The sequence below is a fragment of the Notothenia rossii genome (assembly GCF_949606895.1).
Source record: "Notothenia rossii genome assembly, chromosome: 7".
Lineage (NCBI taxonomy): Eukaryota > Metazoa > Chordata > Actinopteri > Perciformes > Nototheniidae > Notothenia > Notothenia rossii.
The window spans coordinates 6248408-6268368 of NC_136905.1; the positions used below are offsets into that span (position 1 = coordinate 6248408).

The following is a 19961-nucleotide window of genomic DNA, read 5'->3' on the forward strand; positions in this document are numbered from 1 at the left end:
AGTTTAAGATTTCTTCATAAGCTGATTCTGATCTGATTCCTGCCTGAACTTGAAGATTGAACGCATCTATTCATAAGCTGCAATAAGAGTGCTTTTAGTGCGACTTTCTAGAAAGGTAATCATTTCCTATCCCTGGGATTTGCAGTTAGCAGTAACTGGTACAGAAATCCATTATTCATTTATTCAAACGTAGCAGCAAATAATAACAATATTACATTTTAAAGCAGAATAAATGAGACATTATTGTGTTATTGCACATTAACAGAGCTGGGTCCTTCGTCTCAAATGCCAGAAGGTGTTTTCCCTCTTAAATCAGGTTACACAGGAAATCAGTGATCATGTGTGCATGCACTTTAGACCCTCCAGAAAAACGCGATTCTGCGATCGCAGAATTTACCGCATAATCAGCAAAATGGCGCAGATTTTTAAAAGGCCGCATAATCCCCGCATTTTTCCACAAAGTTGAGAAGAAAAAAAAGTTAACTCGTCTTGACGTGACGTCAGCTCGCGCATCACAGAATGTAAACAACACTGTATAGAGTGAACGTGCAACTGTGTGTTGGAGCATAAGAGAAAGTCCACGGTGACGACCCACTTTGATTCATTCAAACATTCAAAAATGCTTTCTGCTGCTGCGGACAAGAAAGCCAAACAACTCACGTTCACCGAGGCATCAACCTCCAAAACCCTTTCGAGGGCTACAAGAAACGAAGTGAGTAGCCTACAAGATTGAAGCTGGTCAGATAACGAACGAGTAAATGAAAACAGGTGTGTGTGTGTGTGTGTGTGTGTGTGTGTGTGTGTGTGTGTGTGTGTGTGTGTGTGTGTGTGTGTGTGTGTGTGTGTGTGTGTGTGTGTGTGTGTGTGTGTGTGTGTGTGTGTGTGTGTGTGTGTGTGTGTGTGTGTGTGTGTGTGTGTGTGTGTGTGTGTGTGTGTGTGTGTGTGTGTGTGTGTGTGTGTGTGTGTGTGTGTGTGTGTGTGTGTGTGTGTGTGTGTGTGTGTGTGTGTGTGTGTGTGTGTGTGTGTAAAATAGCCCAACTGCTTTTACAATAAATAAACATTGAATGTGTTTAATTGAATAGTAAAGGGGTTTAATGTTAGTGGCAGGTTGTGTGAGAGAGAATAAATAAGACAGCCCAATATTTAAAAAAAAATGGTTATTCTTTTTCCCCACATATTTCGCAACTTCCCGCAATTTCACCACATAAAATCACATAAAAACCCTGCATGTTTAATCGCATAATCAAGGAATTTAGCCCGCGTTTTTCTGGAGGGTCTAGCACTTATTCATGCAGCAGGTCAGTAATCAGATTACTCCCCTACCCGCCTCTTATTCAGTAGTAGTAGTAGTAGTAGTAGTAGTAGTCTACTGTGTTAATGTCAGTTGGAGTCTGACTTTGGATGAAAGTATTTGTGTATAAGGAGGACACATCACTGCATCCAATAAAGTTTTTTTTATGAACATGTATACATGTCAAAGGTTAGAAACCCGGATACACATGGCAAAGAAATCATTTTTCTCCATGAGAACTTTTATTTTTTGTATCTGACCCCTGACCCCGGTCTTTGGGAACAGGGTTTCTCTTTTCATCGTCAACGTATCAGCCCATAAACACAGCGGCCATAGGTCGGTGTGTGGAGTAAACTCTGTAAATGATACAAAACAGAACCTTTAAAGTGCTGCTGTCAAGGGTCCGTCGGTGCTTTGAGCAACACTTTATGAGCAGAACTCTCTTTGTGTGCAGCCTTTTGTTTTGTCAGCCGTTGCTTTACTTAATGTACTCGCTCCTCAGCTTTGGGATCTATTTTTGGGGCTGTGAGGAATGTTGGCCCCCGTGTATCTCCCCCCTTTTTCCCCTCAAACCCTCTCAACCCAGAGGAAGGATTTCTCACCGGCTTCACCAGGGAATACATTTACCCCCATAGCATGCTAAGCCCTCATTGCAAAGGCCTGGAGAAGCTCTCAACGTCGTTTAGTCATAAATTGGACCCAGCTGATTGGCTGGGAGCCAGCAATGGCGGCTGCTGAGTTTCTTTTCTGAGCGATGGAGAAGAGAGAAAGAAGAATAACAGATAGGGACGGTCCTACTTGAGCACACGGACCAAATAGATCCCCAAAATCCTTCCTAGAGACTAGAGCCTCAGCACACCTCATCCTGGGATTAGGGGCCCCTCAGCAGCGGGCGGGGGGGGGTCAGGTTTCAGCTCCATGTCCTCCTTTACCACTCCAATGAATCCGTCTGCCTCCACGTCAGATTTCTCTGTCGTCTGCCTCCATTTTCTCTCGGTTGTTTTTCTCCCTCCGTCACTGTAGCCTGCACCATCACTCGCGGCCCCGCTGCCAATATTAGGTTTCAGCGGCGGAGAGGAACTGTAGGAAATGGGAGTTGTAATAATGAAATACAATGAAAGGGCAAAAGAGGCCCCAAACCCTGAGTCTGTAAATCCAGGGATGTTCTACTCCGGTGGATATTTCCTTTTATATGAACAGTTTTAACAGTGACTGTTCTTAGAAAAAGAACACATTGACTATTCTCTGTTTTAAAACATTCATTGATCGTATTAACTTCATCAAGACAATTATATTATTAGTTATTTATAAAATTAAGGGTTTTCCCTAAGAGGTGTTGATCAAAGACGGAAAACGTTTAGACTCTTGGTGGTGCCTAAACCCTTTTGTTTACATGTGTACTGTACCTTTAAGAGGTCTCTCAGACCATGAATGACTTTATTCTGAGAAACGTTGTTCCAGTCTCATGTTAGCAGTCAGCAGACACGTCAACCGCCTGCTCCTACTTACAGTCTGTGTCTGAGTGAATAACATGCTGGTTGGACTTCCATCTGTTTACTTCCTCCATTCAGAGCAGTCTGCATTAAACATTATCAGTAGCCATTAGTCACACTCCCAGCAGAATCACAACATAATTTGCTTTCCCTCCACTTTGAGAGCCTCACATAGAATAGTTTAATGTCATTATTAGGGATGTAACGATATATCGAATGTCGCGATATCGCAGTAAATAGATGTCTCAATACCGTCGTGAGACTGAAAAAATACACCGCGATTTTTTTTTTTTTAAATAACTTTTTTTTATAATTAAAAAAAACAAAAAACTTTATTTAACCAGATGGTCCCATTGAGATCATCGATCTCTTTTTCAAGGGAGACCTGTCCAACATGGCAACAAGTAGGTTACAACATGAACATAAAACAACAGATAACACAAAAGGACATGGTATTTCCAGGGCTACATGTACATACCTTGAGACATTGACAAGTACTAACAGTATATTTATATCTCGCCCTGTCAATAAGCCTCACCTTCTTGGCAAAAACTGTATTGTTTTTGAAGAGGTGGAGAGACAATGCACAGTTTGACCCACTGCTGTCACCCATGGCCAAAGCATGTCTCTCTGTCCCAGCAACATCAGTACCAAGCAAGATAGTTTTTTCCACAGCAGGGGATATTGTAAACGCCCAAACATCCCAGCTTCTACCTGGAAATGTGGACATGCTCATATTCCTAAAAGATAACCTTGATGATGCTGAGTGAGTGAGTTAGAGTTGAGTTACTTGAAAAACTAAAGTGAAACTTGATTTATTCTATTGCAGGGTCTGATTATTATATTGTTGACACTTTAAAATACTACTATCCTACTCAAATACTGTACAAACCAGATGTATTATTTAATTTAAAAAAAAAAAAAAAAATTAAATTCACATTTTTTCCTTTATTTTTCAGTATCGCGTTAAATATCGTACCGTGGACTTTTTATCGCGATATTATCGTACCGTGAGTTTTTGGTATCGTTACATCCCCAGTCATTATACATGTACAATGAGATAATAAATGCTTCTCCCTTTCAAGGGTGCCATCCAAACAGAACAACATAAGACAACAAATACACGCATCATACATACTTAGGATTAAGGAATAAAGTGCAGTAATTATTTCCAGGAATATAAAAATAAAATCTGTAATGTAATAAATAATAGTATGTATTTATAATAATAATAGTGATGATATATATGTACAGAGTCACATTTATGATGATTAAGAGGTATGATTTCAGGTGTTAAGAGAAATGATGACATGTCAGGCTTGTTAATATAAACTCTTCTGCTGTCAGCCCCTCTGCCTCACGTTTACCTCACTGCACCCTGATCCTATTGGCCCTCGTCCTGTCTCTTTATAATTGTGAAATATCACTGGAGTTAACTATATTGTTCACCCAGCAGCAGCGACATGAGCACAAAGTATGCAGAGACAATAGACAAACGAACCACAGTGATGTTTCCCTGCTGCCAATCTAAAGCCCCTTTAGACATGAGTATCGCTGAATAACGCCATCAGAGGTGAAAGTAAACAAAAATAGAAAATGTCTGAAAAACATCCGCAGAGCGCTGGTGGTCATGTCAGACCTTCACAACAGTCACAGATGTTTTAATGAGGACTCCTGCGGCCTGTTTTAAATATCTAAAAGTATCTAAAGGGAGTGCAGGTGTCACACCGTCTTCACCTTCAGCCTGTAAACATCACAGAGGAATCCCACTGAGAGCTCTTCAGTGTGCCGCTCCTTCAGACTGAAGGGAAATCAACAGTCGCTTCCCCGTCCTACACCTGCAGAATAAATGGATGCATTGGCGTCCTTAAAGTCCTCTGCACACACACTATATGTTTTTAATTATCCTTTTCAATTAGCGTTCATGGAAATGTAGAGAAAACCAATAAGAAAAAACACCTTATCTGGAGATGCCATAGAGATATGTAACTAATTAACTCAGAGGTTGCACAAATTAAACGAAACAACGACAGGTGATTCAGAGCACTTGTCAAGAAGACATCAAAGTTAGTAAGTAAACAAGTCTTTTCAGGCATTTCCACAAACAATTCATGCTGGCGTTTCGGTAAAGAAGACAGTCTCTGTAATAAAGCAAACGAGTCTGCAGCTCATACAGATTTAGTGAAGATTTGTTTTTTGTCTAGACTGTCAGGAGGTGTTTGTTTAACTCAACAACAGCTCAGTGAAATATCCTGTGAGGCGTCTGCAGGCCACGGTTGATTTTTAGATAAGTATTAGGGCTGAACGTTATATCGTTTCATGGCGATAACCGCGATATGCGCGATATTCACATCGCAGGGACGTAGGATTTTATGAATGTTTTATAACTTTTTTTTTGTTACAATTATTTTGCTGTTTGCTACAAAAGGAAAACTTGCGGGGCTCTCATGTCAGGGGTACTTGAGTGAGTGACATGCAAGCTCTGAGTCTGCATGCACAGCAAACCACCAATCACAATCATTCTTGATCAGATCACAGCAGGCCCCGCCCCGCTAGTTTGCAGACCATTGGTACACCGGTAAAAAATGAGCGCGGCACAGGAGGACAATACCGGCGAGAATGAAGATTTACTTCCAAAAAGAAAAGCAACATCTGCCATCTGGAACTATTTTAGATACAAAAAGTTTCTTCTCTTCTTCACTCACAGATGAACCCTCTTATTTGAGGGTAAGCCACATGCATTATCATGACATGTTGGATCATGACTTAAGGTATGATGAGTCAACCAGTTAAGATCCAGACGTCCGTGACTAAAATCCGTCTTCCGGTTAAATATAGTTAAAAAAAACGCAATATATATCGCAGGGGAAAAAAAAATATCGCAATGTCAGTTTTTTTCAATATCGTGCAGCCCTAATAAGCATCCTATTGAAGTAGTCATTATTCACAGTTAAAGCCCTGGACTATTTTCACAAGGTGTCAGTGTCCCTTAACCTGCCCAAATACTATAAATAAAATGAGTTACGTGAACACCTACAACCACATACTGGAAATGTTATGATACGTTATTCTAATCATACTCCTGAACTAGAGCGGAGACTGGAGTCTCTGAATATTGCTCATATTTCTTCAACTAACTCCCGTCGCTCAGTATTGACGCCTCTCAGCATGCATGAGAAATGGAAATCCAAACTTCAGAGTGAAACACAAACTCTCCTTTGCTCAGCAGAAACAACTTTCTGTCTGTCACAGCATCGCAGTGTGACAGAAAGCACCTGGAGGTGTTAAAATGTATCTCGCCATCGTGTGTGACACTGCATAGCTTCAATAAATTATTCATACACTAGCCATAAGGTCTACATGCTTCTCCCTCTCCCCATGCCTTCTCTCCTCTCCATCACCTCTGTCCTCTGCAGTTACATGACAGGGAGAAAGGGCTCCGCACTGAAGCATTATGGGAAAATAGGCCAGGCGTGTCCGGCTGTGGTTTCAGGGACAGACAGAATCATTTGTTCGCTGTTCTCATATTTGCAGTTTATATACGACATGAGTGTGCACGTGTCCCTCATCCCTCTTTTAAACTTCAGGCCTCTCATATTCTGTCACGCTATGATGAACAGATAGGTGCGTTTGTTTCGCCCGCGGCCACGGTGTGTCGGGAACATCCATTAGCTGCCGAGGGGGGAAGGGATTCATCCAGCTACCGAGGCCGCGGATCATAACTTCCAGCTGTCGCTTAGCTCACATCCCGGGAATAACACAGACTCACTGGAGAACAGAGGATGGAAGTAGTGGAGTACAAATACTTTGTTACTGTACTTACATTTTTCTGACGACTTTTTACTTTGACTTCTTACATGTTGAACACTAATACCTGTACTTTCTACTTCTTACATGTTGAACCCAAATACCTGAACTTTCTACTTCTTACATTTTGAACTCAAATACCTGTACTTTCTACTTCTTACATGTTGAACACAAATACCTGTACTTTCTACTTCTTACATTTTGAACTCAAATACCTGTACTTTCTACTTCTTACATGTTGAACACAAATACCTGTACTTTCTACTTCTTACATGTTGAACACAAATACCTGTACTTTCTACTTCTTACATGTTGAACCCAAATACCTGTACTTTCTACTTCTTACATGTTGAACACAAATACCTGTACTTTCTACTTCTTACATGTTGAACACAAATAGCTTTACTTTCTACTTCTTACATGTTGAACACAAATACCTGTACTTTCTACTTCTTACATGTTGAACACAAATACCTGTACTTTCTACTTCTTACATGTTGAACCCAAATACCTGTACTTTCTACTTCTTACATGTTGAACACAAATACCTGTACTTTCTACTTCTCACATGTTGAACACAAATACCTGTACTTTCTACTTCTTACATGTTGAACACAAATAGCTTTACTTTCTACTTCTTACATGTTGAACACAAATACCTGTACTTTCTACTTCTCACATGTTGAACTCAAATACCTGTACTTTCTACTTCTCACATGTTGAACCCAAATACCTGTACTTTCTACTTCTTACATTTTGAACCCAAATACCTCTACTTTCTACTTCTCTCATTTCCCAAACAGGCTGGTTCCTTTAGTCTGAATGTGTGTTTGGTGGCGTGATCATTATTATTTAGAGTCATTGCGTGCCTATTGATTTGAACACGATCCGTGTATCCATCATTTCCTGGTCTTCTCTAAAGAAGAGGGACCAATGAAAACGTTGTCATGTTGCCGTTGTTCAGCATGGAAACATTCATTAGCTAACAATGACATTATTGTTCTATTAATATAAAGGGAGGTCAGGTACTCTTTAAATCAGCTGCTAGTTATGGGTACTTTTTACTGAAGTACATTTCAAAGCCTCTTTACTTTTACTTGAGTAAAGAAGTTTAGTCAGTACTTCTACTTTTACCAGAGTATTTTAAAACACGAGTATCTGTACTTCTACTTGAGGAAAGGATGTGTGTACTTTTGCCATCTCTGCTGGAGAAGGCCTCAACAAAGAAGCAAAAAAGAAAAACTAATAAATGAAGTAAATAGGTAGTTAAACACCGAAGTTGTCTTTTGTCGTTCACAAATTGTACATTACTCCTATAAAAAACAAGGTATTTGAATTCAGTAGGAAAACAAAAGTCCTCAGTATAAAGAAAACTAATCTCTTTTGTGATCGTCTGCATTTGTTCTGAAGAAGACCGTATGATTGGGAGATGTATTGTCAATGTTTAAAACTGAATGTTAAAAAACAACCAATTGCATTTTTGTATTCACACATACAGCAAAGGCACTGCTGAGCAGACTCTGTGTGGCTCACGTTATAAAAAGCCAGCCATGTGTTCCCATCCATTGATCACAAGATGTAGCTGTACTGTTTTTAGATCAGCACACTCTGTAAACAAATCCATTAATTAGCATAAGAACAAAATGACTGGAGCTGCATGAAGACTCACGGCTAGGATGTAAAGATTTATGCTGCCATAATAGCGCTTTTGTTTTGACACTCAGAGATGCTGAATGATAACTATTTTCATCACGCCTAATGAAAATGAAACTTCAGCAATTTTATCTCCGATTTAATGAGTGGGGGTGTTTCTGTGACTTCTGTCTCTGCCACATGTTCAATATAATGGCTTTAGAAGAAACTATACACACACACACACACACACACACACACACACACACACACACACACACACACACACACACACACACACACACACAGACACACTAATCTCCACAATTACCTCCATCACTCACTGTGTGTCTGTATGTCTCTCGTGCAGAAGCTGTCTGTCTTCGCGGGACCCTTACTGCGTTTGGCTCAGGTCTGGAAGCTGTGCCACCGTCTCACCTGGCTTCAAGTAAGTCTCTCTCTCAATAACACACACACACACACACACACACACACACACACACACACACACACACACACACACACACACACACGCGCGCACACGCAGAATGAGTCACTAATGGCACAATTTGTACTTATTATAGGGTGCCGTGTGAGTGCATTCTGTGAAAGCTGCAGTGCTGTCTGTCTTCTTCTTAAGTGCTCAAATAATGGATTGTCTGTTTTAAGGATGATTTAAAGTTATGAGAAAGTTACAAAAATAATTGCAATTTATCTCAATGACATACATTGCTCTACCCTTTATTTTAAAGTGTCACACATGATCCAAAGAGCTGTGCTGGTGTCGGTGGCTTGTAGCTGAACTGTAGTTTATTTCAGGTGTTCTTTTCCTTTGTGTGCACGTTGCACCGGGGACACTATGCAGCCACCGTTTCTCCTGCTGCTCTTTCCAAGTGAAAAAGCTCGGTGTATCAGGTGGAAAAACTCTGCAACAGAAGAATATGTTGAATGTTTTTAGGGCTCAGTGAAAGGCGAATAAAGTCAGAAAGTGTGTCTGACAGCTGACAGCTACGGTCCCAGTTTACTCACTCTGTCAACACAAACTCCCACAAAACTTTAGTTTGCATTCTTGTGGAGATGTGGAGTGTTTAAAGATAACGGATGAATGAGATAATGCTCCATACATGCAGAATATTCCCATTGTTGGAAGGGAGCACAACTGGAACATCCTGCAGGTAGTTTCAAAGGGCAGTTGGAGAAAACATACGGTAACGGCCCGTCCACACAGCAGCGTTAAAAAAAAATCTTGAAAATCTTGGAGGTGGGCGTGTCTGAAAGCTTGGGGATTTTTTGTGAGCAACGCGACCAACAACCAATCACATGAATCTCCCGCCCCCGACATACAAAGCAATAGAAATGTTAAAACGAAGTAAACTGGATATAAACTCTCCAAACAGGTGAAAACCTACCAGTTTCCCCCACTGTCTCTGCCACCTCCCTCCATGCCTGGTTCCTCCGGTTTGTATCCCGGTAAATAGTTACTGGTCATAAAGAACCGGGTGATTTGCTACCGTAATTTCTCGTTTGCAATATGAGGAAATGAACTGCGGTATGTCTCTCCCAGCTTACACGCGGTTTGATTGGCTAGCACTTGAACTGTCAGATTTGCATAAACAGGATTTGATTGGCTGACGCTTCCAGCTCAGCTTCAAAAGTTGAACATTGCTCAACTTTTGAATCCTGAAAATCCTGGAAATCCTGGAAATCTTCGCTTTGCTTTCCCACAATGCAGTTCGGCGAAAAGCGAGGCAAAGTGACGTCACCCCATTCAAAGTCAATGGGCAGAGAAGCGTTGGAAGATTTTTTTAAAGCTGCTGTGTGGACGGGCCGTAAGATATACACAGAATACTATCATTGTACTGGCGAATACAAGGTGGAAATGTTATCTGATGTGGCAGCTAGCTTTTTATCATGTAAGACCACGTGCTTTTACTTCACTCGCTGGGTCGTGGTCTGAAGTGCAGCGAGCTTCAAACGTTCATTAACAGTTCAGCAGTCCTTTTCTGCCTGATATGGTTCAATGTGCATTGCCCCTTTAACAGAAGGTTAATGGGTCTCCAATCACAGACCTCCGCGGGACTGAAGCGAGCAGATTTGCTTTCTAATCAAACACTCCAGCAGGAGGCCTGGACTTTAATTCTTCTCCGGACAAAAGTCAGACTAATTAGCGAGTTCAGCCACCCTGGTGTTCGGCTCTGAAATCACACGGACGCTCAGCGCTATATAAAGACATGATTAGTTCTCTCACTCACAGCGGACACATTTGTAACTTAGTCAATAACGTGTGGCCGAGCAGCCGCAGAAGCAATCATTGTCATATCTCCTCGATTGAGTTGTTCAGCGACGTGCACATCATCCGGACCAGCATGCACCTCTGCGGCGATGTACTCGTGATAATCAATACTTAATCTGAAATCAGAGAAGTGAGCAACAACAACATGATGAATACCAGACCAGCAGCTTTAACTAAAACACTCTGCTGTTCCCTCTTGAGAGCAGAACCATGTATCCAATTATGTTTATCCACAAGTGGCCCACGTGTATTACGCATATTAAAATAAAACCTCCATGTTATTGGTTTTCAGAGTTTATGCTCCACAGGATGTCAGAGTGAGGGCTTGAGAAAACTGGAGGAGGAGGAGGAGAAATTAGAAAAGTAACAGACCAATTGAAATCTGAAGAAAATCTACTTATTTGATTGAAAGCTAAGCTGCATAGAGTCACAATTTAAACACACTTGTGCTTACAATCTAAAGGAGTCAGTGGTGTTGAACACGTCCCAACCTCTACACCCTCCCGTTCCTGGACGGTTGAACTATGGTTACGACACGTTACGACAGTATCACAATCGCAGCTGAACGAGGCTCCCTTCTGAAAGCTGGAGAGTGTAAATGCAGCAGCAAGCTTTGGTTCAAACTCCCCTCTCTCCAGAAGATCCAGGAACTGTCGTAACGTGTCGTAACCATGGTTTAGAATCAGCAACACAACAAATAATAACTACCATAAAAATACTAAAATCTTAAGTGGCGTTTATTTATTTTTTAAACATCTTGTTTAAAACGTGTGGAATATACAACACTTTACAATCAACTGCACACAGTTAACGGTATCTAGACTTGAGGGGTGTATATTACCCTATGTTAAAGAAAATACAATTGAACTTGGAAGTTGTTTTCTGTGTATAAATATCAGTTTACTAGTAAATGTTTGCATAGATCTTCTTGTACACGGTGTGTTTCATGACGGACACAAATAGCATTGCTTATGGTCAGGTAGTTAGTCGGGAGTCAGGACCGATGCAGACTCACTGTTAAAGGGTTAATCACTCCCGCTCCTTACTTTCGGTTTAAAACGACACTTGATGTGTGGGACCATCCAGGCAAGGCCGCAAAATGAGTGAACGTGGGTAGGGGGAGGCTGTAGGGGTTGGTTTGGGATTGGGCCTACATATCATAACAATCAGCATCATAATCAGAAACAGGTTTATAACCAGGAAGGTTGACACGTACGAGGAATTTGACTTGGTGTTGTGGTCATGGATGTATAATAAGAACTGGATACAGCGTGGGAGGCGGGGTCTCGTTCTTTCCTATGAGAGCTGCTCATTGGCGCATGAGGACAAAATGGCCCAACTTTTGAGAGCAAAACAGATTACCCATCATGCCTGGCTGTCAGAGCAGAAGAACCCGTATGTTCGCTCACAGAGCATGGCCCCTTAAGCCCCGCCCCCGGAGCTCCCACTCTCGGCTCCCTAGAAAGAATGGAGACAGAAAATAAATCTAGATTCGGCTTTTAGTGCATTTTAAAACTTTAAGGACCTAATAATTATAATAAGGGCTATCAAATAGTTCATACTGGGTAGTTTTAAAAATGATCAGCTGATTTACAGACATCTCTTTCCCAATGTTAGTCAATGGGAAAAAGTCAATCTAGGCCGGGTGACGTCACGGACTGATACGGAAATTGTGGTACCGCCGTTTGGACACAACGAATATTTTCATCAGAGTCCGGCACACTTCCTGGGGGCTTGGTTGTGGTGCATACATAAAAGTAAAACAAACATTTAAAAACACAGATAGAAAACAATTTTAAACCGACCCACCTTAACATTTGTCTTTTTAAAATAAAAGTGTTGAGTTTGTTTTTAAAGGCTAAGTTAAATCTAGCACAGGGGCAGAGAGTGTTTGTTAATCAATGTTGTTTATCACACCATCCAGCCTCTTGACTGACCCACCTTAACATTAGTGACGGTGTTTTCATGCTGCAGTCGAGCTGCTAATTAGCTGCCGTGTCTGGCCTGTAATCTGACGCTATCGCTGCTCTTTTAGTTCACTACCTCACTCGCTAAGCCAAGGAGCAGGGCAAGACGTGTGCGTGATGTAGATAAGGAGGAGACATTATAGAAAAAGTTAATTTGGGTTACAGGTCAAACTCTGAGCTGCTGGAGTCAGACAATGATGGAACAAAGTGAACATTTAAATATAACAAAGAAAGGAAGGTCATGCAAAAAGTGAATTCAATCATTGAATTTAAACTGCTAAATTTTGGGGGTTTCCCTTTCTGCTAGTGTGTTCTATAGGTTTTAGTGCATGTCAAACCCCCCCCCTCATTGGACTCCTTACTTACAGAACATAGCGACACCAATACGTAACACTCGTGCTTCTATTGGCTAGCGCTCCAACATGTTGTGATAAGGGGCGGGGCATCTCTAAGCGGTTGACCAATCACAACAGTGCTGACCAGCGAACCAATCAGAGCAGACTGGGGTCTGGTTTCAAAGCATAATATGTCGTCTTTAATGTGAGAGCAACAGGCCAGTCGTCCTCTACTGCTCTCTTTTCATTTTATTTTTCCACATCAGCTTCCCTCTCTGTCTCTTAGCCTGTCATAAATAAAAAAGTGTGTTGCCATCACGCTTTGGTGTGTCTGGCGAAATGAAAGAGAAAGAAAGATGGATGTGTTGTTGGACAGATGGATGGATGGGCAGACGGGTAGATGGATGCAGTACAGGCTGTTAAAGGGACTATTTCCTCCTCCTACGTTCCTGTGGAGGACATGTCGCCGTGTGGTTGATGTAAAACCTGTGTCGGGTGTTTTCCCTCTTACCTCCATGCGCGCTGGTTGTAAACTTTGTTTGTGTGGAGTTTTCTGTAGACTGACATACCGCTCCACTCACTTTCCCCGTCCATCTCACACACACACACACACACACACACACACACACACACACACACACACACACAGCACCACTTCCACTGTTGACTGGCTTCCAATAGATTATTTTGACGGCAGAAAATGTGCAGAGCAGGAATTATTGCATATCCTCTGCATGGCCTCCCAGACGCATTACTCTGCCTGCCCTCTCACGGACAGAGGCTAATCGGATTTCATTTGGGTTGCAGATGCATGTTTCTGTTTGCCCTCTCATGTCCGTGTCTTTCAGAGCGGCATTTTTTAGGTAATCTTACTTAAATCAAACACCGTACCGAGTCCCCTGACGTTTTGGGGATTTTGAATTCAAAGCTGCTCGACTCTTTGCCAGGCACAGATACTTCAGTGGAGCCATGTCTAACCAGCTGTTTCAATCAGCTGGTTAGCTTAGCTTAGCATAAAGACTGGAAGCATCTGGGTATCTAGCAATCTCACGTTGACAGAAATGAAGTCCCAGGCAAAGAAATGATCATGTAGCAACTACTGTGAAACCTACAGTTGCAAGGCAAGGCAAGGCAAGCTTATTTATAAATCACATTTCAGTAAAAGGCTATTCAAAGTGCTTTACAAGAAATGAAATGTGCATCAAGATATAGTGAAGCAGAAGCAAAGTATACTATGACATTTACATACATTTAAAAACAGTCATCAAAGACCCAAGAGAGTAAAATACAAATAAAAGTTGCATGTTGTTGTCTTTGGTTGTTGTATAGTATATAAGATGTTATTAATTTAGCTTTAGGGCTGCTTGTTACAGATGTATTTATTTATTTAGAGTTACGTTAGCTGCTTCCAGCATTTATGCTAAGCTAATCTTACTTCACATTACATTACATGTCACATGTTAGATGCTTTTATCCAAAGCGACTCAATACTGTGGGCAATCCCCACAGGAGCAATTTGGGGTGAAGTGTCTTCAGGGACACAAAGACATGCTGACTGCACTGGGGTTTGAACGTGTGACCCCCTGACCCGAACACCAACGCTCAACCCACTGTACCACACGCCTCCTTAAGACTCATATAACCTGTAAAATACACGTTGTATTTTACTTTCCATCCAACTCTCAGCATAAATGAATAAATAGGCAGCATGGACAATGTATTTGATCAGAAACTCGTGTAAACCTGAACTGTGTCTCTGTACATTAGATGAAGTGTTTAGCTTGAACTTGCATCACACCCAGCTTATGCAGTGGTGACCCAAAGAAAGGGAAACATCGAGACGCATTGAAACTCCTCAAACCTCGAGTACCATTTCTCTGCTCATAGGTTTCAGGAGGTCTTTGGAAAGTCTCTATTGACATTTTGATCTTTCTTTTAACACCATCTCCTTGCTGTGATGCTGAGGAATTTATTAACTTTTGGTTGAAAATGTTCAAGTCTACGAGTGGGAGGTTTCTTACATGTTGGCAGGGTGTTTGTTTAACCTCTTGATGCTTCGTTTACTCCGTTGAAGCAACATTCACAACATTTGGGAAATAGGCTTATTAGCGTCTTGCAGAGTGTTGGAAGAAGAACAAGAAGTTTGATACAACTTCTTCAGTCCAATGACGAAAAGGTTTACATACCAGCACTTTGAAATCTTAATTATTCAAAGTGAATATCTTACTAAACCCAAAGAGAACAACAAAAAAGGCGGTTTTGTGCACGTGTGTTTCGAGTCCTCACACTGATCTCTCTTTTACTTTCAAGAAAGTTTTTTGTGTCTGGAATATATTGAACAAAGAGGTAATTTAATGAGTTCAAAACACGCAGGGTATCTAGCAGTGGGATACTTCAGGTCTTGAGATAGTTTTATGGGTGGGAGCTTTTGTTTTTGCCCCCTGGTGCACACAGAGATTACCATTTAAGAAGCACTGCTTTTCAGGATGTAATTAGATTTGAAGAGAAAATATGTTTTGGTTTATTAAAAATATATCTGTAAACGGCTGGGAAGAATTGGCACGCGAGAAGACAAAGTAGTTTCTCATTTTGTTGTGACTTTAAGGGGGAAGTTGAGGATTTGAATTGAGCTAGGGATCAGGGTGTAATTAAGATTAGGGTTAGCTCTGTGGTTTGAGGTTTAGCCTGGAAGGTCCTCACAAGCACAGTGAGATGTTTCTGTGACGGAGAGAGAGAGAGGAAGTGCCGATGTGGCTTCACGCTGCTGCTGCTGCTGAGCTTTGATTTATGAGTCGGTGTTTAGCTGGAAACCAGTGGACCTGAACGTGGGAGAGATCGGACAAAATATCCCGTCCAGACTCGACTGTAAGCCCCCTGCCAGACGGAGAGAGAGAGAGAGAGAGACACACACATAACGGAACAAAAGAAACAAGAGAAGGATTTGAGTCTGTGAAAAAACCTGGACAGAGAAGGAAGCTAAGACACACATATCAGAAGAGAGGGGTTCGAGGAGGCAGGAGTCAAGGAACGACAGGAGAGTTTTATTAGTCCAGAGTGCAGAACATCTGTTTCTCATTTAGCTTGTTTTCTACTCAAGCTGTCTGTGAGGCCTTAAAGCAACAGTATCAGAAAACTGCATCAACTGATATCTTTCTATATATTAGTGCGAGAGGAGGAATGAGGGGGAGGGGACCGGGTAGGATGATCACATGTGAATCAGGCAGCAGAAAGAGTTTCTGATCAAGCATCTCAGAAGTCCTCCTCTCTCCCATCACCCTTTCATGCACCACCACTCTCTTTCTATCCTCCGGTACTATGTCTGAGGTGGCATACATTTGAATGACTTATGTCTGACTGAAGAGAGGATCCGCAGCCCCTCTCTCTCTCTCTGCCTCGCACACTGAAAGATTGTGTGGCCAGACGGCTCAACGTCTCACCGTCTCCGGGTGTTTTAGTCTACGCGTCATCCATAATGCATTTGACATAATCACTGTTGACATATCCAAAAGAAAAGACAGCCAAGGACGGAGGATGAATAAGGATCATGGAGCAGGATCAGCTGTGTGGTGCAGGTGACACAGCTCAGAGGATATGTCTGGCAATATCCTTGACTTTTGTGTTTGCCAACAAAAAAAAGAAACAAATCCAGCAAAGTTAGTCCTTCCCTTTTTTAAACTTTCCTACCCTCTCTGTTTGTTCCTGAAGACCTTGACATATATTGTTTTTTAAAAGAGTAATAGTATGTTTGATGGAAGCCATTATCAGCCATGATCTCACTTATTTTAAAGTATGTAGGATATATATTATTAAGGTTTAGATTCAAGTTAGTCAAGGCACAAAACCTCAGATGTGTCGAGTGACAAAAATAGAATAAATTGCACACTAAAGTGACACAAATTCAGCTTTTCTGCAGAGTTGAGTCGTGTTTCAAAAGGCTTTCATTCCTATCAGTATTTAGTGTCTCTACTGTGACATGTCTCCATGCTTTAATGTTCAAAAAGCTCTTTATTGTTCTCATACTGCCTGTGCTGCAGCACCTCTTTTCACCCTCTGTCTGAAACCAGAGCCCGAATCTGCTCTGATTGGTCAGCTGGTTGGCTCTGTTGTGATTGGTCAGCAGCTTATACCTCATTCACACCAACGGTGTTTCAGGGCTGGTTCGGAGCTGGAGCTTGAAAAGCACCGGGTTTTCCTGTTCACACCGCAGCGGAGCAGCCTCTTAGCTCCGGAGTCCGGTTCGTTTCGAGCACCAAACATTTTTCCGGCCGGAGCAAAAGCACCACATAAGTCACGCTTACGTCGAGGCGGAGGCGGGGGCGGGATCAACTCCTGAACAACAACAAAAAGCCGGCGTTTTATCCAGTTTGTACACAACGATGGAGAAACTTAACAAGCAGCAGTGGTCCACTGAAGAGACCAGCTACCTACTGGGAATCTGATCTTCTGAAGAGGTACAGAGGAAGCTGGAGCACAATCGGCCATTGGTGTTGTCGTCGGTGTCAGCTGTGAGGGGTTTCCGCGTGGTTTGGCTTTATGAAGCAGGCACGCAAACGATGACGCAATGACGCAGCACCAGTCGGACTCTGGGCAGTGTGAAAAGAGCCGGAGCTAAACCGAAGAACCGGTTCTGAACCTGAGAAGATCTAGCACAGAGCTTGAAACAGAGTTGCGTTGGTGTGATGAGGCATTAGAGATGTCCCGAGAAACGTCCCCTGGAGGGAACACAGGGATTTGAGTCTTTGCATAACCTCTATAACACACTACAGGAAAGGAAAACCCCCAAACAGCATAAAAGGGCCTCTTACCCTTCAGTGAAACCTACAATACTAGACTTTATGTGAACCTTACGAGGTCGAGGACATGATGATAACACACTTTAAGACAGGGCCTACTATCAGAGTTGTTGCAGAGAGATCTGGATGTGAGTAAGTCTGAACTGACACCCACTGAATGTGACTATAAATGAGCGCTCACTCACAGCATAGTGGTACTTTACCATCTTGTTGCCTTGTCTGTTAGTTGTGGGCTTAGGTTCTCGATTTCAAACGTTTTCCAAAGCGCTTTGTATCTCGCCCTGCTTTAATAAGGTGATCCTTATCCCGTGGCGAACCGTCAGGGCCTTCAAGGTATTCAGAGAATACCCTGGAACACTCGGATGAAACAAACAAAAAATCGATTTAATTATATAAATAAAATGTATATAAAATGAATAAATGAGAATGGTATCTGTGTTGTTGTTACGTTGATTTGTTTGTCCTTCTCGGACCATGCACTACGCATTTCAGTGGTTTTGTGTTAGAAAAGAAAGCAACCAATCAGATCTTGTTTTGGGTCTCTGGGTAGAACATCCTTCAACCAAGGTATTCTACATCCTTGATCGAATGCCCTGGCCGTTGCACTGAATGAGAGCGTACGTTTGGACTGACAGTTTGATCAACCAATCATATATTGGTTTGTAGCCAATGGGCGTATTCTTTCAGAGTCCCCCTTGGTTCCAGGGTCCTCTAGAAGGCTCGCTAGTTAACTGGCTCGAGACAGAGGATCTATGAATACGAGCAATTCATGCCGTTTTATTGTTTTTAACGTTGAAATGGCGAGTGCAACAGGTGAAGATGAAGTTGTTGCGGAATTGTTGTGAGTACCCTTTTCAAGACGACCATTCAGTCAAAAGGGGGGGGGGGGGGGGCTGCGGGGGATGTGTGTGTCTACAGAAGGTCCAGTTGTGATAGACACGGTTCGCCACTGTCATTATCATGTTCATGAGGAAACTGGATTTTATTCTGCAAATCAGCAAAAGAAATTATTCTAACCACTTTCATGTTTTTAGATTGAAATGAATACAAATCCGTGTCCATGCAATTCTTCAGGAAGTCACGCAGGATACTTGTGAAGCCATTATGTTGTTGCTGGACTCTGCAGGTGCTCATTTGTTGTGCGGATACTCACCTTTAGGGAATGCATCTGTGCGGCGTGTTGTTAAGGCTCGAGTCAACACTGCATCCATTCAAATGAAAGCGACCATACTTTTCCTGTGATTCGCTGAATGAAATCAACTTTGTGTCTCTAAGTGCAAAGCTGTTTTATTATCAATGCCAAAGATACAAATAATGATCAAACAAAAAATACCAAACCATGTGGAAAGACATCCGGTTTGTTTTGTTTGGCCGAGGGAGAACAAGCCACTCACATGGTAGCATTCTCTCCATCAGAGGGTTTTTTTGGGGGGGAAAGCAGACAGATGTTGATATCTGACAGTCAGCAGTTCCTTGTGTTTGGAAAGCCGAGCAGAACAAATGACTTGTTGTCTGATGCTCGTGTTCAAACTGTTTATCCATGTGTTTCAACACCAGAGAAGGTCAATTATCGTGAAGTCTGGCATGGCTTTTCAAACGTAAAGGTGACCTGTCATCCTTCTAGTTAAAGGTCCCATGTCACGGCCATTTCCACTGATCATAATTCCATTGTTGAGGTCTACTAGAATAGATTTATATTGTGCAATTTTCCAAAATCACTTTGGTTTCTCATACAGCATCTCTGTAAACTACGTGTATTCACTGAATGTCACTCTCTGCCTTTAACGGCTAGTTGTAGCTCCAGTAGCTCCAGCCCCCACCCTCCCTGTGAGCACAGTGTGCTCTGATTGGTCGAGACATTGTGAATCGCGCTGAGCTCCGTGGAGGTGTGGTTTCTTTGTTTAGCGAAACACAGCCAAACTCACCCTGAGCACACACAAAGTCACAGCCGAAGTAAAAACAATAAGTGTGGCTTGATATTGAGTCAGAAAAAGTTTGATAAACGCTGTGAGAATGGGTCTGCAGTGAGAATGGGTCTGCAGAGAGAATTTCGCCGCGATCCCAACTGTCTGTTATCAGCCTGCAGCCAGGGAGGAGAGATCAGCCGAGCTGCTTGCACTGAGTGTGTGTGTGAGGAAGTCCGTGGATTGGTCAATTTGGACCAATCAGCGGGGGCTTAATGTAACGGCTCCGCGGACGTAACGTAACGGCTCCACGGATTGGTCCATTTGGTTCCGGGTAACGCATGACATCATGCGGTACCCGGAAGAATCAATGGACAGTGACGTATCTCCAACGAGGCGTTTTGGGGAGATATTTTCTGTGTTAGAGTTTTACTCTTTATTCTGTG

The 19961-nt window shown here is 42.2% G+C and overlaps 1 protein-coding gene across 1 annotated transcript in view; it reads left to right on the forward strand.

The window, feature by feature from the left end:
- The window catches only part of sema6cb (semaphorin 6Cb), a 188795-nt gene that overhangs the window by 139479 nt on the left and 29355 nt on the right, over window positions 1-19961 (forward strand). Inside the window, exon 17 of the mRNA XM_079640911.1 lies at window positions 8552-8671. Coding sequence (XP_079497037.1) covers window positions 8552-8671 — 120 coding nt within the window. The remainder of the gene's footprint in view (window positions 1-8551; window positions 8672-19961) is intronic.